The 25983-nt window shown below is 46.0% G+C and overlaps 1 protein-coding gene across 2 annotated transcripts; it reads right to left on the bottom strand.

Annotated features, from left to right (window-relative positions):
- Nucleotides 1–77: 77 nt before the first annotated feature.
- rspry1 (ring finger and SPRY domain containing 1) lies at nt 78–22559 on the bottom strand. 2 transcript variants are annotated; one of them, XM_061244399.1, is made up of 15 exons: nt 22197–22559; nt 20795–21320; nt 18109–18161; nt 14069–14181; nt 11397–11523; nt 9464–9522; nt 9068–9134; nt 7869–8000; nt 7009–7124; nt 5292–5435; nt 4780–4891; nt 4209–4311; nt 3024–3176; nt 1872–1976; nt 78–1402 (listed from the first exon to the last, which is right to left on the bottom strand). In XM_061244399.1, exons 2-15 carry the CDS (start codon nt 21154–21156, stop codon nt 1306–1308), a joined length of 1743 nt encoding a protein of 580 aa, XP_061100383.1. In that variant the 5' UTR covers nt 21157–21320; nt 22197–22559; the 3' UTR covers nt 78–1305. The 2 variants fall into 2 exon arrangements, with proteins under 2 accessions (XP_061100383.1, XP_061100382.1); XM_061244398.1 differs by having other exon boundaries at nt 20795–21308.
- Between the last annotated feature and the right edge of the window lie 3424 nt (nt 22560–25983).

Below are 25983 nucleotides of genomic sequence, written 5' to 3'. Positions count from 1 at the left end.
TGTTGTCAACCCAAGATGGTTATAAAAATAAAATATATTAAAAGAAAATAAATGAAGATGAATGTGACCACACAACCTAACTTTGGGAACCCATATTTATTGTCTGTAAATAAAACGACCGTCTTGACAGAAAACTACAACAGGGGTGAATTACAGCTAATTAAAAAAATAACAGACCAGCATATTCTCATGAAGGGAAAAAATAAAATAAAATAAAGAGACTAAACTTGACTGAACACAGACACCCGTTTCAGAAGATCTCAATGGTTTGGTCTGCCGAGATTAGTGATTTTATGCAGTAATTGGTTTGCAGTGATTGGGAGTGATCTTGGAGGTTCGGGATCCCAAAATAAGGCCAGTTGATGACCTGACTGCTGCTTCAAGTACAGTCCCCATTGTGGACAGTGCTGCATTAGGGAGGGCAGGAGTGGAGGGCTCAGGAATTTCTTCTGGGGGATATCCATGGAATGTTGTCCAAGGGATGATGTCATTTCCATCACTCTTGGTATCAAAATATTCCCACAATCTCTGCTGTGCAACATTGAATTTATTTCTTCTTTTTTTCTAATTAAATTCAAGCTTATTTTTTATTTTCTTTTTTTACTAAACATCGGTTTCAATCATTCCTTCCACACAATTAGGCAATCTCATGTTGATCTGTACACACTTGTCCTTTACCCAAAGCGTTTAGCAGAAAGTCGAGGAATGACTCCAAAACCACAGACTGCAGGAGGGGAATGAGAGAAAGAAGGCAACAGATTTGGGGGCGGCGTGTCCCTTAGATTTAAAGACTAGCACTAGCACTACCTTGCAGGATCTTTGACTGATGCAAGAGAACGGTCTTTGTTACTGTTCCACTTTCAACTGCTGGAATAAAATATTTGATTAAAAAAAACAAAAACCCACAGACTGAACCAGAGGGTGTGCAGAACAATTTGGAGAGAGTAGCGGTTGGGGAAAGGGGCAGGGTATGTGACTGTGTAGAAGGAAGTTTCTCCTCCCCTTCACTTGGAGAAGTTTCTCCAACTCTTCACTAGGAGAAGGTTCTCAAACCCTTCACTCTTTGGAATACTTCTGGCCTTTGCCAACCGGACGGGTGCTCTTCTTCCCAAACCTGTGCTTAGGGAGGCGTGTCGCAAGGGTGTTCAGAGGGAGAAATAAAATCGGTCCTTCCTTCCATCTCTCAGCTGTACTCTCGGTGGTATGCGTCTGGGTCCAGGGTCCAAGCAGTGACAGTTGCAGTGGGGGGGGGGGGCTTGTCCTTGTCCTTATCCTCGCCCCCTGATTGGCTGGGCGACGCGGGTGTCAGGACACGTGCGAGATGAGTCTGATGCGACTCTGGATGTCCTGACGACACAGCGGGCAGGTCTCCAGCTGTAAGGCACACTGCATGCACATCCCACTGCCGGAGAACAAGGGGGACAGAGATTAGATTAGTCATTTAGCGGATTCTTTTATCCAAAGCGAATTACAGTCGATCAGACTACGCAGGGGCCAATCCAGTCAATCCCAGCTGCACTGGTCTTGCTGTGGCTACACCAGGGCTTGAACCACCAACCTTCCAGGCCCCAGTCAAACCCCTAAGACTATATGAGAGACGCACACATGGGCGACAGTTCAGCACAGTCAGTGTGATACACAGGAAAAGGAAGCAGAGGAGGAAGGAAAGAAGGAAAGAGAGAAGAAAGAGACGGACAGACACACACACACACACACACACACACAGGAACCTGAACACCAGGGTCTTTTCATGCTACAGCATCAGAAAACGAGCAAACCAAAATCTCAACAAGAAAGGGCAAACCTATCCCCCTGTACACCGGCAGGGCCCCAGAGAGGCCCAGCCCAGTGAGCGCTCCCCCAGCTCGTACCCGTGTCCGCAGGGTCGCAGCTCCGTGTCGGCCATCTGGTCGCAGCAGAGGGTGCAGCAATTGTCTCTGATGCTGACCTGCTTCAGCAGAGCCAGGCGCCGGTGCCTAAGACACACCAGAGGGGCAGAGCTTCAGACAGCAGCACATCGATAGAGCAAGACCATGCCCACCCATTATCCACTGAGCATAGAGCACCCAGCACTGCAATAATGCTGGACTTAAGTCTAAACAAAAGAACACATAATGAACAGGCCATTCAACCCATCATTTACATAGAGGCTCCATTTTATGCATGCGTTTGAATGTGTCATTAGTTAGCAGTTATTACGATATGAAAATCACAACTTAAGGGGAGGACCCCAATTAAAGCCTTTGATGGTTTACCCCAGGGGTGGTGAACTCCAGTTCTTCAAGGGCCAACATCTGCTCTTAATGACTTCATTGGTGCAATCATCTTCATGACTCATCAGCTATATTTATAACCTTCGAAAGAAATGCTATAGACCCGGTTCTATTGTGGGAACTATTCTATGCCAGCTATTCTTTGAGTGGAGCACATAATCCCCTCTCCCTACCTCCCTGTATGTATGCTGTCTATTGTAATTATCTCACTTATGTACACTTGTTTTATTATTGCTAGTGTCGTATTTGCCAAAACGGTTTTATTCCTGCTACTTGGTGGGTTTTTTCTCATCATGTTATTCTAAAGGGTTCAAGTTTTTCCTCCATGTGGTCACTCCTAGCACTTGTAACTGTACTTCCCTCAAGGGTTTTCAGTGCATTGTCCCTGGTTATGGATATGCACTTCGTCGTACATCGCTCTGGATAAGAGCATGCTAAACGCCTGTAATATATGGCTATCTGGCCCGGGACAGTGCTTTGTAACCCAGAGAAATTTCCCCACTGTGAGAAGAACCCAGCCAGTCACCCTTTTGTTGTGATGTCAGTTTGGTGAAAGATGGGCCTGTGGGGTTTCTGTATTTCAGTTAACAACGGAGAGTGCGAGAGCGACTGCACACCTTTTAACGCGACTAAAAACTCTCAAACCATTTCAGAAGTGGAGCGATGCAATCTGTATATTCGTCGAGCGCTTTGATCCCAGGCAACGGCCGATTGGTCAGGGCCCAGGGAAGGGGAGGGGCAATGCTTCACCTGGGCAGGATGATCTTCTCGTCGGGCGCCAGCGAGGCGAAGTCGTTGAAGGTGCTGAACTTGACGGGGGGCGGATGTCGGAAGGGGGTTGCCCCGAAGTTAAACTCGCACTGCTGATAGGACATGAAGCTTGCTGCTGCAAAGAAGCCAGACCTGGGCGCGAGACAGGGGAAATAAACCTGTTCATGAATCAGTGCAGGATGGATGTTTACAAGTGTACGATAATCGGTCCTAAATAATGTATGAGAACAGGCGTTCTCATAGATTTATGGTTATAAATCTACAGCAATGTCTGCCCACATATTTAGGACCAATTTTCCTTAAAGTGTTCTGCAGAAGGAGAGGGTGGGAAGAGACAGAGGCTGGAAACACAAAGGAGGAGACGGAACAAAAGAAAGTGTGGGAGAGAAAGGGAACGAACAAAGAAACAGGAAGAGAGACTGGAACAGAGAGGATGGGATTTTCAGTGCATCTAACCCTTATTTAACTTGCTTCTCCTGCAGTGCAAGGAAGTATTTAGCCAATCAAATGTACAGGGAAATTAGGTTTCCAGATGTTGTGGGAATTTGACCAGGACACCAAGGTTAGCATCACTACTCCAGTTTTATGCCCATTGGGTATATACCATGAATAATTCCCTAAGGTTTGATACTTGGATCTTGGTGGTATACATGTACCCTTGTACCCCAAATAATGGCATAACCAAGGTATAAGTTGCATGTCATCACATATCTATAAGGTTTAATTTAAGAGTAGTGCAAACCAGGGAGAAATGGTGTTTCCAAGTGCTTGGGGTTATGGGTTAATGACCACAGTGAGCCCAGCTTAATGTCTTGCCTGAAGGACAGCATCCTCTATAGCAGGGTTCCTCAATCTTATCCAGAAAGGGCCTACTAATTTAGATTCTACTAATCAAGGTCTGAAGCAAAGACTTAATGGTTTATCAATAGAATCCGGTGCTGGGTTGGAACAAAAGGCTGCACCCACACCAGCCCTTTCTCAATAAGAGTATCCCTGCTCTACAGCAGTGCCCCCGGCACTGGATTTTCTATTAGGTCCAGAGAGAATTCAGACACCTACTGGCCAACCAACATTGACAGGGAAAGAGGAGTTAAGAGTGACAACGCTAGAGAGGGGGGAAAATAAATAAAAGATGTCTGTAGTGTGTGAGCAGGGTGCACTCACGTGGTGGAGGAGAAGACCTGCTTTTCAGGAGGCAGCTGATGCCCGTTTAGGTAGAAGATCATCTGTTTCTTACTCAGGTCCAGCAGGAAGCCAATGGCATCACCTGCACAAGGGGGAACAGCTCACATCACACAGCTAACGGACCCACTTCAAGGGAAACTCCACCAGAACCGTTTATAAAATGGGGCTGCTCAACCCTGTTCCTGGAGATCTACGATCCTGTAGGTTTTCACTCCAACTTTAACAAAGCACACCTCATTCAACAGCTAGAGATCTTGTTGACTTGCTACTTAGTAGAATCTGTGGCAAATTAGGGTCGACTTGAAAATCTACAGGATGGTAGATCTGCAGGAACAGGGTTGGAGGACTCTGGCGCAAAATGATTCAATCCAACATGAACACACATGTCATAGTCTGTGACAGGGAAATTAAGGCAGTGTAATGTTCAAAAAAACCTGCTTGGCCAGACCTCCAAGTCAAATGCTTGCAAAGGACCTTACATGACTGTGAGATGGAACCACTTATCCTGGGTGTGATATGCAAGGGGGATGTAGTTTGGGGTTGCACTCACCCTCCTTCCAGCAGGGGTGGGAGTGTGGTTTACTGCGTGCGTTGTACCAGATCAGCTGCCTGCAGCCGTCGTACGCGCAGGAGAATTCATCATCCCCAATACCGTAACCCTCCTGAAGCAGATAACGCATCATCATATCTCTACCTCACAATCACATACACGCAGGAGAATTCATCATCCCCAATACCGTAACCCTCCTGAAGCAGATAACGCATCATCATATCTCTACCTCACAATCACACAGCCAGTACACTTTCTCTCTGTCACTCAAAAGCATATCATCAGAAATATCTCAAAATCTCTCCGTCTCACACAACAACGGATATTACACATCCTGCCTCTCAATCACGCACATAAATATTGTACGTCTCTCACAACTCCAACTCACACACAAAAACGCAAGAGCATGCATCACTCTGAGAATGTGTCACACAAAGGCGGAGACACCCAAACAGACACAAACGGACACACGCAAGCTTACAAGGACACAGACACACACACGGGGGACGTACGTGGTTGAGGAACTTGCTGTCCCTGGTGGCCCAGCCGATCTGCATGACCCCAGAGGTGATGACGGTGACCTCGTAGTACCACACTCCCGAGTCCACACAGAAGGTGCAGCGCACGCTCTCGAAAGAGGAGGCATCGCAGCGCGCCTGGTGGGTTACAGGTACGGGTTATCCCCAGGACATTTCAACACCTTCGGTACCGGTTAAGTTTGCGGTGCAGTTTGCGTACAATCGTCCATTTAATAATTGTACCATTTGCCACATTTTCCAAAACATTCTTCTGCATTGATATGCACATTTCAGTTAGAAATGTGTATTGTAGGATGCGCAGCAGTGTTTGCTAATTTAATTGTCCTCTCAAAAAAGTGAAAATATTTCAATTGCCCTTTTCATCCAGTTCCAACAGCAAGCACAGAACTGTACGCAAACACATTACCACAGCGGACACACTTTATTTCAAGGGCCACTTTGTGTGATTACCTAATATATAATAAGTAAATTACATGGTAACTATTAGTAAGTGGTAATTACAAACCCAAGAGGGCAATCAACAGGTCTGTTCACGATGACAGAACACAGAATGCACAAGCAGGGAACGGTTAAAAAGGCTCCAAAACCGAACTCTTCCTTGCGTCAATACGGCGGTTCTCTTGTGCATTCTTTGAAAATATTACCATGCTAAAGTATGTGAATTCTAACAAATGTTGTATTAAAGAAATACTTGCATAAATCACTGGCGTAAATAAAGTGAATACGCCATTAGCTTCAGATGAATGCTGAAGAAATACTGTTTGTTCAGGGCAGGCATACACTTGAATAAATCTGATTCTGAAAAGTGATTGCTTAACCAAGACTGACTACCACATAACCAGTGTGATGAAACAGAAACACCAATGTTACCATGGTATCGGCTACTGTACAAGCCTTCCACCATCCACTGATTCATCCCAGACTATTACATCATTTCCAAACCCAAAACCCCCTAAATGTTTGCATGAAGTTCCATTTACACAACGGAGTCAGGTCGAGTCCTGGAACCGAGACCCCAAACTTTAACCCGACCTGCACAAGAGGGTTGGTTCCGGTTCAGGACCCGCCTCTGGTAAAATCATATCTGCTTGAAGTAGCCTGAAAATGGAGAGCCATAAAGCCTCCAAACAAAGCATAGCTGCTTCCCATGCTATGCTGATCACACAGAGGAATGAATCCACACTGAGTCAGACGGTCTGTATCATCAGAGTGGGGGCAGGGCCGCTGAGTCAGACAGTGGGGTGGAGGTGGTAGAGAGGTGGAGGTGGGAAGAGAAGAGGAGGAAGAGAGAGGAGGAGCGAGGATGTGACTGTTCCCGGAAATCCTGATTTTCAGACCATAAATGTCTCCAGTCGGAAGACTAGGGTTCCCCATATAATCATGCAATTCAACTATTGCTGGCACTATTTGCCATATCATTAGCAGGAGTGAATGTTCAGAAACAAAAGGCAATGGCCAGTGGCCAATTCTTACGAAAAAGATAATGCGGTCTCGAAGCGTGTCGGGGTGTAAGCACGCATACAGCAGTGCAGTTAAGCCTTTTTGCTACGGCTATTTATTTGCCTTTTGCGGCTTATGTACTTTAGGTTCTCCCCCATGTATTTATTTGAGGTTTTCCTTATTTTCTTGTTAATCCGACTACTCCGGAGGATTCCAGAAGAGGTCCTGCCCGGGTGGCGGGCGCACTCACTTCCAGCCCGCTGGGAGAGATCTTCAGGTACTCGCTCACGTCGTTGCTGTTCAGCATGGCGTTGATGTTGCTCAGGTTCACCTTCTCATAGGTGAACTGCCGCCCCTCCTTTAAGACTGCAGAGACAGAGAGGAGACCACAACAGTAAAAAAAAAAAACAAAAAAAAAAAAACATTTATTACAAAAAAACACCGCCTGGGATGGTCAAAGATCGGCTAAAACTGCTGTTACAAGATTAAGAAGAACTCCCAAAAACATTACAATGTCACAAAATGTAACAAAAGCACACAAGATGGGGTGTTAAGGGTTAAGCTTCATGTGCTACACGATGTTGTGAGGGAGATGAGAACCATTGTTTGAGGATTGTACAGTTCACACAAGCACCCAACTGTTTTTTAAAAATAAATACTTGGCTTAAATTCCTGTTGCTGTTGTAGAGTTGCGTGTCATTTGTGTCTGACTTTGTGAAGGGTGTGTGTGTCGGGGGGCATATTCTATGCTTCTCATTCCCTGCATCCTCACTGGGGTGTCAAATCCCTTAATCGCCTCACTACTCTACAACTCTCTCAACACCCCTCAAACCCCAATCACCTGCCTGCAGACATCATTCGGGTATGAGATTTCATCATCCCCAAAATAAACACGCGCACACACACAAAGGCACATACACACACACGCACACGCAGATACACACACGCAGGCGCGTGTACATACACACACACACACACACACACACACACACACACACACACACACACACACACACACACACACACACACACACACACACACACACACACACACACACACACACACACACACACACACACACACACACACACAGAGAGTGAAAGACTCACAGAGGTTGTCCAGGCTCCATTGGGAACAGAACCCAACCTGACGTTTAAGGTACTGGGAGTGGCTGGCCCAGGACTCCAGGACAGCTAGCCGATCACTGATGCAGGAATGTGACACCGTCAGCTTGTTCTCACCTGAGATGAACACAGAACACCTGAATTACTCATCTGCATTCCTAAATGTTGCGAGACTGGGTGCGAGACTGCTTTCTACAATGTCACTCTTGTGTAAATGAACAGACATTTGAAATCGCATTTAAAATATATTCTGTGATTCAACCGACGCTTAAGAATTTACACAGTCCTGGCCTTCAAATTGTGTCAATAAATGACAAGATGGACCTTTTGAATAACAACACTTTGCACCGAACCCTGTAATTCTAAGCACTCAAGGTATCTGAGCTCTCGTTATGAAGGCAGCGAGGCCAACCTCACAGAGCTGAATGCAATGTTTGCGGCACAGCGCATTACGGCTCCATTAAGCCCAGCTCAGTCACGCCCAGAGCTCTCAGCAGAGCCACTAGCGCAGCACAGAGCGCTCCACTGTAATCAACGCAGACCATACAAATGACTCACTGAATATTAGCTCCAGTTTAATGGATACTTCTATTCATATTCTCACACAGAACCGGCACTGACCGACACTGAGCACTCAAGAATCAAAGCCTCGTTTGTTCTCCTGTGCGGCAGTTCCGTTCCCATTCTCTCCTCCCATCACCGTTTTCACATTCCCCTTTCAGCACTTAAGGCAGACTTGGTTGAAAATAGATGGAGCGCCGACTGTACTGTAGATTTTACATTTAAGTTGGTCGATGTATATGTGTTGCGAGCAAGAAAACAGCCAAAACAAATGCACACACTTGTTAGAGAAAAGCTTGACAAATAAAAATGCAATTTCAGCAAAGTATTGGGGCTACAATGCAACCCCTCATTAAGCATCACAAGCCAAGCTCCCTTTCATACTGCCCAAGCCGCAAAAGCGGGGATCATTTTCCAAGCACAACACTTCCCACAAGGGTTCCTCTGACAGACCATGAAAGTGTCAGCTACTCCAAACAATGAAGCCAAAGGGGGCACTCACGCACACCCTTGCCTTGCAGATGGAGAGGCAGAGAAACACAGAGAAAGAGAAACAGAGGAGGGAGAACAGAAGAGTAATGCACAGATTAATGTTGTCCTAGGCCTCGCGCGGGTGCACTTACTCGTCTGCGAGAACTTCTCCAGAGCGATGAGAGCAAACAGCATGACGGTGGGGTGGGCCTCGGAACTCTGGGAACAGAGAGAGAAGGGTCAGTCTGTGGGGGCAGCCTGTAGCCTAGTGGCTAAGGTACATGACCGGGACGCGGAAGGTAGTTGGTTCAAGCCCCGGTGAAGCCACGGAAAAGATCTGCACAGCTCAGCAAGGCCCTTGTGCAGGGGACTGTCCCCTGCTTTTTTCAACCGAAAGTCGCTTTGGGTAAAAGCGTCAGCTAAGTAACAAATTGTTATCACTACTCAGTACTGAATTTGAGAGTCAGTGAGAGCAGGGGGTGAAAGGGGGGGGCCTCCAGGGTGTCCCACAGACCCAGGGGCAGAGCTGCTGCTGAGCACTCACTCACCAGGCTCTCCAGCAGGTACTCCAGGGTGCCGGGGCTGAGCAGGCCGATGCTCGCTGGACCTGTCGAGGCAGAGAGCGGTGCTTCTGGTCACAAACACGGGGCCAGAGATTTTTGTTTTGAAACATTGCTCCATGGTCAGGGAGGGAGGAGGCAAACTCTAGCAAGGTTCAGACTAACGAAGAGCAATCATTAAAAATAATAATAATAAATTGTCACTATTATGCTCCCAATTTATTTTTTGCAAAAGAAAACGAGATTCTTCAGGGGGCATGCCGTGCCAATGGTGAGTTCTTTATATGAAGTGCAGTTGACTGGTAATGGGTATAACCCGTGACACAAGTAACAAAACAGTACCTATGTTAACTGTTAAAATACTGAACAATGTTCTTACATCTTATAATGATATACCTGAATAAACTGCAATTTTTTTGCATAGATATACACATTCAACGTACTTCGTTGTATGTCCATAGTTTCCAATGAAACCATCCAAGGTAAGGTGGATATTTGTGACTAACTCAGTCAATAAATCTGGAAGGAGTCGTTGCTGTTGAAGTTTTTTTAATGTAAATTTGCGTGCCACAAAACTTCCCCCTGAGGTCCACTGCATCAGAGCGATCTTCAGCAATGGAAAACTGGTGAAAATCTCAATGAAACTCTGGACGAATAGATCGCACCGAGTAAGTGGAAGCATAGCTTCATGTCATTTTTCAGTATACTGCGCCTTTAACAAGGTCAACGGTGAAGCATATTTCAACACCAACATTAATTTTACGGACTTTCACCTCAGAGTTACAACTGGCCTTGAAAACTGAGATACTGTAGGATAGATTCCCCAGATAGAGCACTGCTGTTGCACCCCTGAGGAAGGGTATAAAAAGGTACTCAATCTGAACTGCTATCTTACCCAGTTGTATAAATGAACTGCATGTAACACTGTAAGCTTTCCAAGTCGCTCTGGAGAAATGCCCAAAATCAGAAATGTAAGAATTCTGGTCTTGGCTCTGAAACACAGTCTCTCCTGGGGAAAACACTGATCACTTCTCCCAGGGAGACTCAGAGCCCTGAATGAGGGTTTAAAAGCTCAGAGGAATTTCTGTGGACAGCTGAAGACCGAGGGCAGGTTACCCAGGACTTCGGCAGAGTGACGGAATGAAGGGACGGGGGAGGTGGTGAGTCAGCCCAAGAATCAGACAGCCGATGCCCCCGACTCGGTTTTAAATGTCAGTACTCTGGAAAGCGGCGGGGCGGGTTTGAGAAGACAGACGCTTAGGAAAAATAAATAAACAAACAGCGCCTCCAACTTCCATCTCTGTCCTTCTAAACCGGTCCTCCTCCCTGCCCTTCTGAATAACAAACCGTATTTGTTTTGCCTACTGCTCATTGTGGCTGTGCTGCAATGCAAAGAAACCCACTTTTTTTTGTTTTTGTTTGCATCTGCACTGGCAGACTTTACTGTCCTATTTGAACCTCATACGCTCATGCCCTCCCTGACCTCCAGCCAGCTCTGAGCAGAGTGTATGGGGACTTTGGGGTGCTGAGCTCAGCACATTTCAGCACAGCTATCAGCATAATGGAGGAGTGCTGGTGGTGTCTTTGAGAAAGGACTTTGCGCGTGTCTCCCTCTGTGGGAGGGGCACTGCGAAACCAAACTGGGGCAACATGCAGTGTTTGACCCGAACGCCTCAGGAACCTGCTAGAGTACATGATGTGCCAAGGCAAAAAATATATTAAAAATATATTTATAAAATAAAAATATTTCTCACACACTCACACTCACACACCAGTACCAGTACAAACCAAAAAAAAGATTTTTCACTGTTCTGCCATGCAAATGGGAACAAGACGTTTGGTGTGTGCGTGTTTGTGTGAATGCTTGTAGCTGGATGTATTTTCAGGTGAAAATGCGTGTGTGTGTGTTTACAGGACTCACCAGCCAGCTTCTCGGCCAGGCAGCCCAGCACGGCCGTGGTGTTGCGGTGTTTGGCTGGAATGACGGCGTCCTGCCGCGCCACAACGGCACTGAGACTCAACATGTCCGACAGCTTCTGCAGAGCGTCCTGAGGAGGAAGAGCTACAGTCAGAGATATACCCTGCACAACAGAGCTCCATCAGTCAGAGCTACACCCTACACAACAGAGCTCCATCAGTCAGAGCTACACCCTACACAACAGAGCTCCATCAGTCAGAGCTACACCCTAAACAAGAGCTACAGTCAGAGCTACACCATACACAACAGAGCTACAGTCAGAGCTACACCCTACTCAACAGAGCTCCATCAGTCAGAGCTACACCCTGCACAACATAGCTACAGTCAGAGCTACACCCTACACAAGAGCTAGTCAGAGCTACACCCTGCACAACAGAGCTACATCAGTCAGAGCTACACCCTACACAAGAGCTCCATCAGACAGAGCTACACCCTACACAACAGAGCTCCATTAGTCAGAGCTACACCCTAAACAAGAGCTACAGTCAGAGCTACACCCTACACAACAGAGCTCCATCAGTCAGAGCTACACCCTGCACAACATAGCTACAGTCAGAGCTACACCCTACACAACAGAGCTCCATCAGACAGAGCTACACCCTACAAAACAGAGCTACAGTCAGAGATACACCTTACACAACAGAGCTACAGTCAGAGCTACACCCTACACAACAGAGCTCCATCAGTCAGAGCTACACCCTGCACAACATAGCTACAGTCAGAGCTACACCCTACACAACAGAGCTCCATCAGTCAGAGCTACACCCTGCACAACATAGCTACAGTCAGAGCTACACCCTACACAACAGAGCTCCATCAGTCAGAACTACACCCCGTACAACAGAGCTACAGTCAGAGATACACCCTGCACAACAGAGCTACACCCCACATAAGAGCTACATCAGTCACAGATACCACACAGAGCATAGTTAATCAACTCCTTTTCCACTCCACTGACCAACAGCAGTCTCTGCAGGGTATCATTCATAATTTTTCAGTTAAAAAAATATAAATTCGATAATATAAAAATACAATGTGAATCCTATGGAATTATGTATTAAATGATCTTGAAGTTGTTTCTTGCTAAACAAGTTCTACTGAAAGGGTAAGCCTGCATCTACACTAAGCTAGATAGCTAGCCACTGATAGCTAGGCGACTATAGCGTATTTACGATGCAAGCATAAAAACAAAATGGCTACCTAAGGAACTGTATTCTAAAAAAATTGGTTTCTAAGAATCACAATTGTGGCAGCAAAGGTGACGTGACAATCAAGTAGTTTATGAACGTGCCCTCACAAGCACCTGTTTTCAGAGGGGGTAATGCGCTTTTTGGAGACGGAGCTGGGGGTGCCACTGATAGTGGAGAAGGGTTTTTCCAGTTGTCGAATACCAAGTAATTCTGCTGCCTCACAAAATTTGACTACATGAATTATTATGCACATAATCAAGCCAGAAACATTTGTGAAGCCAGACTAGTGTGATGCCGTTGTGTTGCAGGCATTACATTTTGCATTAACACCAGCCACTTCAGAAGAGAGGAGACAGACCTTTTACTTGCGGTATTATATTCTGATGGTACCGTGTGGGCTGACTGAATGCATTAGCTCATTTAATTCGCTGTGTGCACAAGCAGATGTAGATGGAGAAAGTGAAGTATTTACCCATATATTTTCAATGTATTCTTTTTTTTAATACTCTGAGGACTGAAAGTTGGTACCGAAATTTGACAGACTTTGGTCGTGGTCGTTTTCATCAGGATTTCGGTACTCGGTACTCTTAAGGATGAATTTTTCTAGAATGATTTTTACAGATGAACCGTCGCTGCCAAATAACCGAATGTGTAAAAGACAACGAGACCCTGGAGGTGACGCACATCCAACTGGCACTGACGTTCAAACATTTTATGAACGACTCATGAAAGAACGAGTGAATAAGAACATACGGAAGAAAACTCCCCAAAGATTGCAGTCAGAGTCAAAAAAATAAAATAAAACCACTTTCAGGGGTCGATTTGTTAAGAGCTATATAAGCCACAGGACGCACTGCATGCAGGAGTTTGTCTCTAAGAGAGAGGAGATAATGAAGGCACTGTAATAACTGGGAACAGCAAAGGGAAACGGGGATCTGCGCCTGCAGCCAGGGAGAAGTCTGCGTGACTCAGACTCACTGGCTCGCCCGCTGAGGATGGGGGCAGGACTAACTCTAAGCCAGCAGTGATGATGGCGGCCAAATGTTGCCAAACCCGATGACAATCGCTGCTGAAACCTGACCCAGTCCATCTCAGAAGCAGCTGGGCGTGGTCTTCAGATCGCAGCAGCGATACCAGGCAAGCGCCAGCTTGGACACTGGTCGCATTCTCAAACGGTCGAGCGCGGAACTGTGATGAACTCCCTTGAAGCAGTTAATGTAGCCGGTTAAGTGGCAAAAAACTATTGGCAAATTTTATCGCTAAACTCGAACTCCCTCGCCTCTCTGACAGATTCCAAAATTCTTGTCCAATCCTAGTTTATCCTAATACACGTTGATGGAATACCACGTTTAATACCCGTGTCTGTTGTAATAACAATGTTTGCGGCGGTGGTGGTGGTTGTGTAGCGTAGTTGGGGGAGCTCACTTTGGTGGGCAGTGGGCACTCATCCAGGAGAAGGGTGATGACGGCCGGGCCCAGGGGATCGTCCAGCGGGATCACCCGAATCAGAGACTGGACCACCTCCAACCAGCCGTCGTCTGGGGGGGACAAAGCCAGAGAGGGGGAAAGAAGGTTACGGGGAAGATAACGGAATAATATGGATAACAAGAAGCATAACATACTGGTAAAACGATACAATGACACAGAGATTCAAACAGTATCATGACAATAGCTGAATTTATTAAACAGCCAGTGCTAAGGGGTGGGGATTGGCTGGTCAAGACGCATTCAGAAGAAGTGGGTCTTCACATAGTTTGTAACGAATGTAAAAATATTATTATGCTGTCGCTGTCAGTTATCTATAGCATTTGTCAATTATTCATCTGTGTTTTCATCCAAATGTATTGCTGCATGCACTGGCAATATTTGCAAATGCAAGTTATTTCCTGCCAATAAAACATTCAAACGGGAGCAATACAGAGACAGAGAGGTAGTTGGAAAGATTGTGACAGACAGAATTTGAGAGATTGAGAGAGAAAGACAGATGGAATGAGAGTGCGAGAGAGGGAGAGAAATGGCAGGCGTAAGGGGGGGGGGGGGGGGGGGGGGGGGCTGTGTTCGGGCGCTGGCTGTACTCCTGAATTTGGGGTGCACCTGGTAGGGGAAAGAGACCGACAAGTTCCAGCGCTAATCTCGGGATCAAGCCTTGCTTTGATCAGTCGTGTCCCTGCGAAGTCTGTCACCTGCTCCCACCCGGTGACCCCGAGTGTGGGTGAAAAAAGAAAAGCGGGGAGGGGTAAAGTGACCTCACAGTGGAGAGGGAGGATTAATCCCCAAGCCTGTCTGCACAGCAGGGACCGGACGGCAGCGCAGTCCCCTACCTCTCCTCCGCGTTTCAGAGCTCCACCGCTTAATTCCAGCCCCCCAGTGGCTGAAGTCTGTGCACCTGGTTTCCTAAATTGGCCGTCGACTGAAGGGAATCCACAAAAGGAAAACTAATCTACAGGGTGGCCAGTAGCGTAGTGGTTAAGGTGAATGACTGGGACAGGCAGGGTCGGTGGTTCGATCCTCAGTGTAGCCACAGTAAGAATAGCACAGCCGTTGGGCCCTTGAGCAAGGCCCTTAACCCTGCATTGCTCCAGGGGAGGATTGTCTCCAGCTTAGTCTAATCAACTGTACATCGCTCTGGATAAGAGCGACTGCCAGATGCCAATAATGTAATGTCATGTCATTTGCAGACACTGGACTTTTAAAACCCCGGAGTAGAAGCCCAGACTTCAGTCTTCAAACCTGCCGAAATATCATCATTTTGCGGAAATCTGACTCGACTCCTTTCGGCCGTTCAGGCTACCCCCCCATGTTCCAATTACACAGAAGGTCGGGTTCTGCATTCGATAGGCCCACCATGTCTGCACCTTATCTGTGTGTGGATCGGGCCGCAGCAGTGACGTTTCGCTGCCCGAGCCGGGTAGAGTCTGCGCCCCGCGCCCGCGCTCGTTAATACTGCTCCCCTCTGCCACAAAGCTAAACGCCGCACGCACCAGTAGAAGCCCTGTGAGAACTAGCATTATCTTGTAAAAGATTAACTTTCACGAGCGTTATTCTGCGTGCCGTTTAAAAAGCCTGGCCTGTGACAGCCGTGTCAGAAGCGCACGCGAATCGCAATTCTGAGAAAAACACACTCCTGACACAAAGGCCATATTGATAGGGAATGACTGAATCCTTGTGACACCCCACAAAGAACAAGCGATCGCACACACAACATGCAACAGGGCCTTCCCAACACCCCCTTCAACCCCAATGCCGATGAGAGTTATAAGTTACACTTATAACACTAACAAATCACCCACTGCCCTTAATATTACATTCCGCCAGTAGTGGAAACATAGTGGAAACATCCTCCACCCAATACCCAAACTGGCCACTTACAGTATGTAAAAGACCAACATTGTTCACCATAGCCAATTGCAATATCTAGACAACTGGCAACAGTACCATGTGTGAGGTGGTTCGTATGTGCGCGCAAGGATGCGTGTGTGTGCGCGTTTGTTCACATTTGTGTGCACATCGTTTAGGTCTGCCATTTAAATTGCAAATGTGAAAATCGAGTCAACAAACATATGGGCTGCATCTAATACAGAATAAAGGACACGCTATTCTAAAGCAACTCTACCTAGATCCTTTCCACCCAGTAATGAGGGAGAGGGAGAGGGAGAGGGAGAGATAAGGACAAAAGAGAGAAAGAGACAGATGGAAAAGGAGAGGCGTGCAGGCTGCAGAAGTACCCAGTAACTTCCTGTCAAATCACGTCCTCCTACATTCACACAGGCTTTCTTTCTCAGGATTTAAAAATAATGTGTTAAAATGTTTAATTAAAATGAAATGAAATTAAAGTTCATTCTGCAGACACACAGACACACAGACACACACACACACACAGACACGAACACCCGATTTAGAACCGGCTTTCAGCTTCTCTGCCGCAGCCAACCGGAGGGAGACGCCGAGTGGAACATTCCGGAGCCAGGACTTGACCCCCCTGGGGGGGGGGGGGGCAGCAGACGGAATACGACTGCGTGGCAACGAGAGCCTGGGCGTGGCAACCTTGAGCGAGCCAACGCGACCGCATCAAGCTGCCGCCAGTAACTGATCCACAGGCAGCGCACTGATCTCCGGCCGCCCACAGTAATGAATTCATCAGGCTCAAAAGAGACAAGGGAAGAGCCCACCGGAATGTCCAAGCCGGGGTTCGACAACTCTGTCGCTTTCAATTACCAGTAGCGTCAGCATCAGACTGTTCAGTGGAGAACATCCTAATCACATATTTGCGATCTTACACCAGCTTAATGGGTTAAAACTCAAGCCCAGCCACAGACATTCAATTTGCCATCGATAGAAGATTTGCCTTTGGCTCCACTACAACATTAAAAGACAATCTATTTGCTGACTCGCAGAGAGCGAAGATTAAAAAGGAAAATGAACAGCATTCCTTCACCCCAATCCGTACGACTGGGATCATCACAGACTGGCTCGGCGACTAGGGCATTCCAACCCGCCTCCTGTAGACCTTAAATGATATCACGCGCGGCATGGCATGCCCGCCTAGCATGGTGTTTTTCCTACATGAATTTTACAATGCTTTAATTGGCCAGGGAGCTGTCCACAGGAAAAAAGCTCTTTTTTCTGGCAGGACTTTGCGTCCGCCTGTTTCCTGTGATGAAACGGTCTCGCTGGATGCGGATGCTGGCTCGCGGAGCGGAGTGGAGGCTGGTTGGCTTATGGACGCTCAATTAAGCGCCTGAACAATTCCACGGTAACTGACTCCACAACTGCTGGATGTTTGGGTCGGTGAAGCCCAATACAGCCACATAACAGACACCGATGAGAGTTACTTCCTCCTGAGGGTTATAAAGCATATGCTAGTCTGTTATGTAGCTGCGTTGGACTTCACCACTGAAACAAACGGCAGTTGTTAGGTCGGTTACCGCAGAATTGGCCACCTGGTTTCAATGCTCGCTTCATTTCAGCCCATTTTCTTTTGCGAGAGGAAGAGTTCCGTAATGTGTCAAATGACAATGTGCAAATGGGTAAATTATGAGGACCTGCTCATCAGATCTAAAGACGTGATATCTAGACATAATTACTACGCATAATATTATGCGCAAAATGATCTCAAGTCTTTACAAAGACTACCAATTTGTGTGTGTGGTTTTAAACAGATTTTTACCAAACTTGTCAGAAGTATTAAGTAGTTTTAGCTTTAAAAGACATCATTCACTTGAGGCTCTTGCTTACACTGACCTCCCAGTTCACTGCAAAACAAATATGTTTTAATCCTGCTAGTTCCTGACTAAACTGCTCGGTTGCAGAAGCAGAATGTGTCCAAATCACAGGCTTCAGGTTTGAGCATCGACAGCTGAAGGGTCTCTTTCACTTACATTTTCTGAAAACATTGCTTTGGCAGTTTACCACCGTGACACGGTGATGACACGGTAATGACATCAGAGGACAGACGCACCAATTACCTGTCTCAGCCATCTCGTGCAGAGTGATCATAGAGTACGGTGGTTCCTGGTCACTGGGGGGGAAGAGAGAGAAGAAAAAAAGAGAGAACCTGAATTTTAAATAATTTCCCAGTAAGAGTTAGTAAGTTCACAAGCCTCTCTATTGGTGGAGCTACCAATGACAATATCCTGCCCTCCACAGAAAAAGCCCTACCCTATTAGCACACCCACACATCATGATATGATAAAATGGACGAGAATGCGATAGTCGCACGCCTATGGAAGCCGTTTCCCAGCTGGTGCTACCGGACTTGAGCGTGCGTCTGAGCCTTGGGCTCCAAGCAGCACGGTGCCCTCAAACGCTGTCCGACAGCCGCAGACAGGAAAAACGCTGCGGGATTGATGGAAAATGGCTCAGCCCTGTCATGCCCAGTCATCAGTCGTTCTGACGAGACCCTGGTGACAGCCCGTATGCCTCCCTGGGGAAGGGGCGCCATTTTAGGGCAACGGCCCATCAGGGAGAAACACAACAGGAACCCTGTTGCACTCCAACTGAGTCGGGTATATTTTTAATTATTCTGAAAGCCCCCTAACCACCGCCCCCACCCGTCATTGCCCCCTTATCCACAGTAAATCAGACCTGCATTTCACCGGAGGCCAAAGCAGACCGCAGTCTCTGCTGTGGACAGCGGGGCAGGGGCGAATCGGAGGCTTCACATTGAGAATGATTGCAGAGGTGCTGTGATGCAGGGCTTGGACAGGGGATTGATTTTTCAGCGCTTAGACAAGGACAGCGGCGAGGGGGGGGATGGGGGGTGCGGGGCCCCATTTCCTGGCCCCCCTGCACAGCTGCGATGAGTGATGCCATGGGAAGAGCAGCTTTTACCTGGCCTAACGCTTCACTCCAAACCACACCACATAAGAACAGGGTGAACTGGACAATGCACGCTGGCTCTGTAAACAGACATGATCCATCCTGTGTGTGTGTGTGTGTGTGTGTGTGTGTATGTGCGTGTGCATGTATGCGTGTGCGTGTGTGTGTGTGTGTGTGTGTGTGTGTGTGTGTGTGTGCGTGCGCATGTGAGAGAGAGACATTGTTGCGTCATTGTTAGTGATACGCTCAGTCTTGACGCAGGAGGCCCCGGGCTGAAGCTTCCAGAATGTGACCGTCCACGAGGGTACAAGCAACAGGAATGAGCTACTGAATGTGCTTGTGTGCCCATACTCGGTTTGACACAGTGGAGGCAATTTGCAACCCGTTTTATGAGCCACGAGGGCACTTGTGGGCCCATAAAGCAGCTTGCAAATGTATGCGTGTGTGCGTGCGTGCGTGCGTGTGTGTGTATGAGAAAACAAGCCTGATGAATTTGTGAGAGAAGGAGGAAAGGTATGGGTGTGAGTGATAAATACACTAGTGTGTGTGTGTGTGTGTGTGTGTCTCCAATAATTGAGTGAGTTGACTACAGCGTATGCGTGTATGTGTGTGTGTGAGAAACTATAGCACGGGTGTGTGTTGTGCACGTACGAGGAGGGATAGAAGCAACACCTGGCAGAGTCCAGCTCAGGGCCTTTAAAAAAAACATGAAGGCTGCTAGACTGCGCCAGCCCAGTGCCTACAGCACAGCACAGCGCGGGAGGGATGAATAAGTAAAGGATGAATATATGAATAACTAAAAGGCCTCCCGGTTAAAAAATGCAGAGGGTCAGCTACGCGGGGGAGTCTCTCCTTGCGGTCCGATTCCGCAACCCCGATTCCAGCTCTCAGGAGCGCACGGAGAGCGGGCACAGACAGGTTTAAATCAGTGACCTTGTACTGTGTACAACCCCTCTACATCTAGGGTCAGGGAGGGGTAGAGTATATCGGGTAAAGTATTTCCCGATTAATCAGGAATAATCACATTCTGTATAACCCCAAAGCAGGGGCTTTACCATAACTGGAGCCTCTGAAAAGTACATTCTCTGACACACAGTCGCTGCCCTGGTAGGGAAACGCCTAGTCCTGAAATGTGCTGTCTGGGTGCACCTGGCTGGGCTGGCTGTGGTTCACAGCACAAAGCCTCAAAACTACAGTTCCCATAGACTGCTGCAAGTGGGAAAGGCAGAAGTGGCTCTCTGCTCACCACACTGCAAAGAAAGACTTCAGCTAGGCTGGAAACTTGTTGGTCGGCACCAAAGGGAAATGGTCAGCGAAACAGCACCCCACAGGCAACAAACGGCCCAGTGTGAATGCGAAGAATGCAATTACCTGCAGCCAAACCCGGCAGATGTACTTATACTACACCTAATCAATGGACCATTGAGACACAAAAGTGCTGAATTACTTAAAACATAACCTAGCTGACAGTCACACTGTTACAAAACGCCACGTAATGTCATAGGCAACCATGTTGGTTTGTTATACACGGTGACAGGTGGTGAACATTTATAAATTTGGGTGTTTGGTAGGGTGACAGAGTGGCGTCCAAATGCTCAACTTTTCATAATGACAAATTAACTGACAGTTCCCATTGTTCATACAAATGCCTTCCATCTCCGCGACCTCCACTCCAAAACACTCACGATGTGACATTTTGTTTCTTTTAACGTGTTGCAAACCGATATCTAATGTCATGTGTGACTCAAATGAATGCTACCGTTTCATTGTGGAGTGGGACTTCAGTGAATTAAGTAGGCGGTCGACTTGCCTGACTTTTCGATGTGCACTTACTTGTCAACTAGTGTCCTAATGACGGCTAAGGTATCCAGTACCAGTCCATCTACGTTCTGTTTCTTCCTCCGAGGTTCGTGTGGTCCACGGCCGCGCCTCGGCGGTCTGACTGGGTCCCGAGGTCGGCTACTGCGTGTTTCCGGTGGCTCCGCGGCCGTATGATCAACGCGTCTCAGTTGCCCGCGATGCGCCGATCCGTCCTCCACATCGCTGTCCTCCCTGCACACACAGCTGTTGCCCATGGTCCCGGCTGCGGTGGCACGCTCCCAAAACCGTAGCAAGTGCAGCTGCTCTAAGGTGAGCAGCAGACCACGCGCAAGGCTTCTGGTGGCACAGAATGCAATCCAGGCGGCTACGATCATATCATTTGGAGGACTTGAGGAACCGTCTCGTAACGATCCAGGCGGAGTCGGGCATGGTGCAACTGCTAACTGTCGGCAGCTGAGCAGTGGACCAGACCGCGGGCGCTGCAGAGTCAACAAGCATCGTCTGCTGGGCTACACATCAGGAGGACCTAAAAAAGAGGCTGCGTCAGTATAAGAAAATTGAATTATAACGCAAGCATTTGCATCATGATCGGATGCACCTATTCAACCGCAGAGCACTGGTTCTATGGCACAATTTCAAAATCCCAGCTTGCTCGTTCACAAACGTTAACATTAGATTAGGGAAGTCAAAATCATAAGTTAAGTTAGGTAGCTAGATGAGCCAACATGAGCTTTTTTAAATCTCAAGGGGTAACTTCGTAACTAGCAACTCCACTCATACTCGCTAGTTAACTTAGCTACTTGGATGTCATAAAAATAAAAAATATTCGTATTCCAAATGCAAACAATTGTTAGAACTGTTATTATAAACTTCCAGCCTAATTAGCCAACAAGTCGTTAGTCAATAATGAAGCTGCAGAAAAAACAAGTTAACTCACCAACGTTAGTTAGCTACTTAGCTAGCAACTTGACAAGTTGTCAAAACTCAGGAGCTACTGTTAACTAATGTAGCTAACGTTATTAGGCCATTAGTTATTAGTCAATTAACAAGGTAACGTTAACGTTAGTTATCGGTACATATTCATGTTAACTAGACATCTATTTTAACTAGCTAGCTAGCAAGTTAATTCGTATGAAACTATGCTAGTGTAAATACAGCAAATCAAGAAAACTAATTTGGTAGGTTAGCTACCCACATACCAAGCTACCCATTTAGTTGTCTCGTTAGCGAGACTATCGCTGATTAACTAAAGCAGACAACCCATTAATTTAGCCAAGTTAGCTGCCTAGCTACCTTGAAATATGTTGAACTTGTGATTAAAATACATGTACATTTCAAAACTATTAGTTCTTGGCAAAATAGATTTCACTCAAACACTACGATATATAACCATCTGGTCTCCACATTCACTTACCGAGCAAACAGTTGAGAATCACGGTAAAAGCTTCCTACTCTAGGGCGGTGATGAACGAAGGAGGCAGGCCTCTCCAGCAGGACGTAAAAGGGAAGTAGCACGCTAGATAGCTACGACAGCTAGCTAGTTTGTGTTTTCGAACCGACCTTCCAGTTTTGTGACGTGGTCAGGTTAAAGTTGTGCTTTTGCTCCAATATCCTTGATGGATAGCAACTGTAAGTCCAGCACGTCAACCGCAGCCCGACTCAACATGAGCGGTTTCTAGCAAGCTAACTACCGCTCCTACTGATATTGTTCCTGGCCCGAGTCAGGCGGTGAGTGCTGATGTCGTCAGTAGGAACTGCTGTTCTACGCGACCTCCTCCTAGGCTCCTCCTAAGAACTAATGCACGATTGCCAGTAATTAGTACGTTTACATGCACAATAATATTCCGCTGTTAACCGCATATTTAAGTATTCTGACTATGATATGAGTCATATTATTCTTACTTGGAACACCATTTTCTGGCAACCATACCCAGGACCGCGGTTCCTTGCCTTAATTAGGAAATACTGCGAATTGCCTAATTTAAACTACTTCTTAAAATCAAAATGTTGTTATGTACAGTCTGACGTATACACATTTATGTGTATACATTGAATTATTTTTGCTTTACAGGACAGCTTATAGCCTACTATTACAATGGGTGATTGAAAGTCAAAGTATTAAAACATGACTCTACAGCATGGGTCATACATGTCCTTGTAATTACAGTAAGCTGTTGTTTTACCATTTTGGTTGCCAAAATGTAGGTCTGGAAAGCTGATAGATCAGATAATTGCATTTATATAGTGGTTCTCTCACACACCAATATGTGGCACCCAACTGGTGGGTCAGTGAAGGTGGTGAAGGAGGACACCAGGGAATCCCTTATTCTGCAATGAGTGTCATGGGATCTTTAATGACCATAGTGAGCCAGGACCTTGGTTTAATGACACTGGGGTTTATTTGACCTGAGGGAAGATCACCGTCCTACTGGCCCACCAACACCACTTCCAGCAGCAACATAGTTTTCCAAGAGGTCTCGTATTTAAGTACTAACCAGCCAAGCCCATACCTGCTTAGCTTCAGCCATTTGACAGGAACGGGTTGCATGGAGGTGTGGCTGCTGGGAAAGCAGAAGTGTAGTGAAATGGGCAGTTTGCCCCTAATTTTATTACAGGTGGTTTGTTTTCCCCCTCAAAAGTATACCAGTCATCATGTTTCCAGTGTTACATAATGGGTGTCAAATATTAGGAAAATCTGAGCGGTCAAGGTTAAAAAGGGTCACTTTGCCCCGGGAATGACCCAACTAAAAACCTCATATTCATAAGTTCTATCGATCAAAAGATTTAGACGTATTTAATAAATTACAATTATATTGGGTATACGGTTGGTATGCTACTTTTCCAAACCTTCAGTTCCAAAACCATACGCATTTGATCAGTTGTATTGTTGGTTTTATATCCACCTACAGCTTGCAGCATTCCTGTCGCTGTCACACATTTTCGATGAGGATGATGGTGTATGTCATTTATTCATAGTACAATAGCTACAGCCCACCTGCCCCTCTCCTCTTGCTAATGGCTCAATTAGCCTAAAGTTTGGCCAGAATCAACAAAGTATGAAATTAATGCCAAGGCTTGTAATGACAGCTTTAGTTGCTCTGGGAAGTCATGCGAATGAGTTAGGTGCTATACTTTCAAATATACACTTTGATATTTTGCAGTGGTTGGAGCAGAAGCTCCCCTCTATGCTTTGACATTGGACAGCTTGAAGCCATAAAGAAAAATGTTGAAACTTGACTTCATGCCTCCACTGGCTGGATTTCATCTACAACTATATAGCAACAAGACTCTTTAAGTATAAAGCACAATATATGCTTAAAGAGGTCCATTTAGAGTAGTTTGTCTCATATGAACCATTCATAACAATATTAAGATGCATGCTTTGCATATCGTCTGCTATAGTCTATGTAGCACAGTGATATTCATAAAGCAGATCATTTTTAATGGTCGGTCTGAATTGAGTTAAAAGTACGCATATTAAGAAACATTTTACAATCGCGGAGATAATAGAGATGCAATCCATTTCAAACTTGTTGAAGTACAGCCAGCTGTGAACAGCATCTTCCATCATAAATGGTAAATGGCAGGCATTTATATAGTGCCTTTATATAGTGCCTTTATCCAAAGTGCTGTACAATTGATGCTTCTCCATTCACCCATTCATACACACACTCACACACCGACAGCGATTGGCTGCCATGCAAGGCCCCGACTCATAAGGTATCGGGACCCCCCTACAGTACCTGTAGCACATAAATAGGACAGTACAATGGGAATGGAAAAAACAGCACCCTGCTGCTGTCAATCTTGCTTTGGCTGTATAATGCGAGCAGAGAAATTTACAGAGAAATAAAATACAAGCCTCAATTGTCTAAAATGGAAACATACATTTGGGTCAATTGCAGTATGCTTACCTGGAGTTTTAACCTCTGATTTGGCCAGTAAACGGAGTATTTTTCTCAGAAGTAGCCTATCCAAAAGAGAAAGGGATTGATAAGAAAATATAATATATAACAAATTATTATATAGACAGCTCTTCTTAGTGTGGTGAATGATCTGCTTTTAGCTGCTAATGCTGGGAAAAGTATAGCTCTCTTTTAATCTAAATGATCGCAAGTATAGCTCTTTTTTAATCTAAATGATACACATAATCAAAATGATAAACATAAATGCACTTCATGCCTGCTTCCTTGATTTAAATAATTGTTACAACAGAATGTTAACAAATCTGAGATCTTGATTATTGGATACTGCCAGTGCCCAAATTTCAAAGCAACTTGGTACATTGTGACCTTATGTTACACTGTGTTGCAAACATCTTGGTGTTTACTTGACAACAATTTCAGCTTGGATAAGCAGGTTAAGGCAGCCGTACAGTCTCTTTTCTCCATCTTGGGCGTATATCTAAAATCAGTTAATCTCAAAAGAATCTCAAAACGAATCCACATATGTATCTCCTTGTAATTGGACTACTATAAATCCCTTTACACCTGTCTGAATCTTCATAGGTTACAGCTTACAGCCGATATTTCCTGCCCTCCCTTGGTTTCCTGTTCATTTTAGGATTGATTTAAAAATTCAAATTTTAAGGCATATCATGGGCTAGCACCAAGGTATCTTGATGATTCCTTTAACCCCATATATACAGTGCATCACAGCGCTTCACTTTTCCCACATTTTGTTATGTTACAGCCTTATTCCAAAATGGAATAAATTCATTTTTTTCCCTCAAAATTCTACACACAACACCCCATAATGACAACATGAAAGAAGTTTTTTAATTTTTGCTAATTTATTAAAAATAAAAAAGGAAGAAATCACATGTACATAAGTATTCACAGCCTTTGCTCAATACTTTGTTGATGCACCTTTGGCAGCAATTACAGCCTCAAGTCTTTTTGAATATGATGCCACAAGCTTGGCACACCTTGTCGTGTCTAGGAAACGACAGAGTCCAAATCTTCAATTTGTCGAAAAACATCTTCGCGAGGGAAAAGACGACACCAGGCAGCAAGATCTTCAGGAAAATCAGACTTTATTAGCACACGTGCATAAAGCCGGATCAGCTCTCCAGAACTGAACCCCGACTGGCATTTGTACACCCATTTTATACACAGTTACTCCACCTACAACTCCTCCTCAAACCTCATTCTGGCAAATCACCCACACTTTTCTTATCGTAACTCCTCCCAACGCTCCTC

Source organism: Conger conger, chromosome 6 (genome assembly GCF_963514075.1).
Source record: "Conger conger chromosome 6, fConCon1.1, whole genome shotgun sequence".
NCBI classification, from domain to species: domain Eukaryota; kingdom Metazoa; phylum Chordata; class Actinopteri; order Anguilliformes; family Congridae; genus Conger; species Conger conger.
Note: the sequence above shows the minus strand (reverse complement) of the source record. Positions and strands in the feature narration are given on the sequence as shown.

Coding starts and splice junctions, on each gene's coding strand:
- rspry1 (XM_061244399.1), bottom strand. CDS start 21,156: ATGATCGTAGCCGCCTGGATTGCATTCTGTGCCACCAGAAGCCTTGCG. Junction 11,524..14,068: donor AGTGCCCACTGCCCACCAAA/GTGAGCTCCCCC, acceptor CTTCCTCCTCAG/GACGCTCTGCAGAAGCTGTC. Junction 3,177..4,208: donor CAGGTCTTCTCCTCCACCAC/GTGAGTGCACCC, acceptor TCTCGCGCCCAG/GTCTGGCTTCTTTGCAGCAG.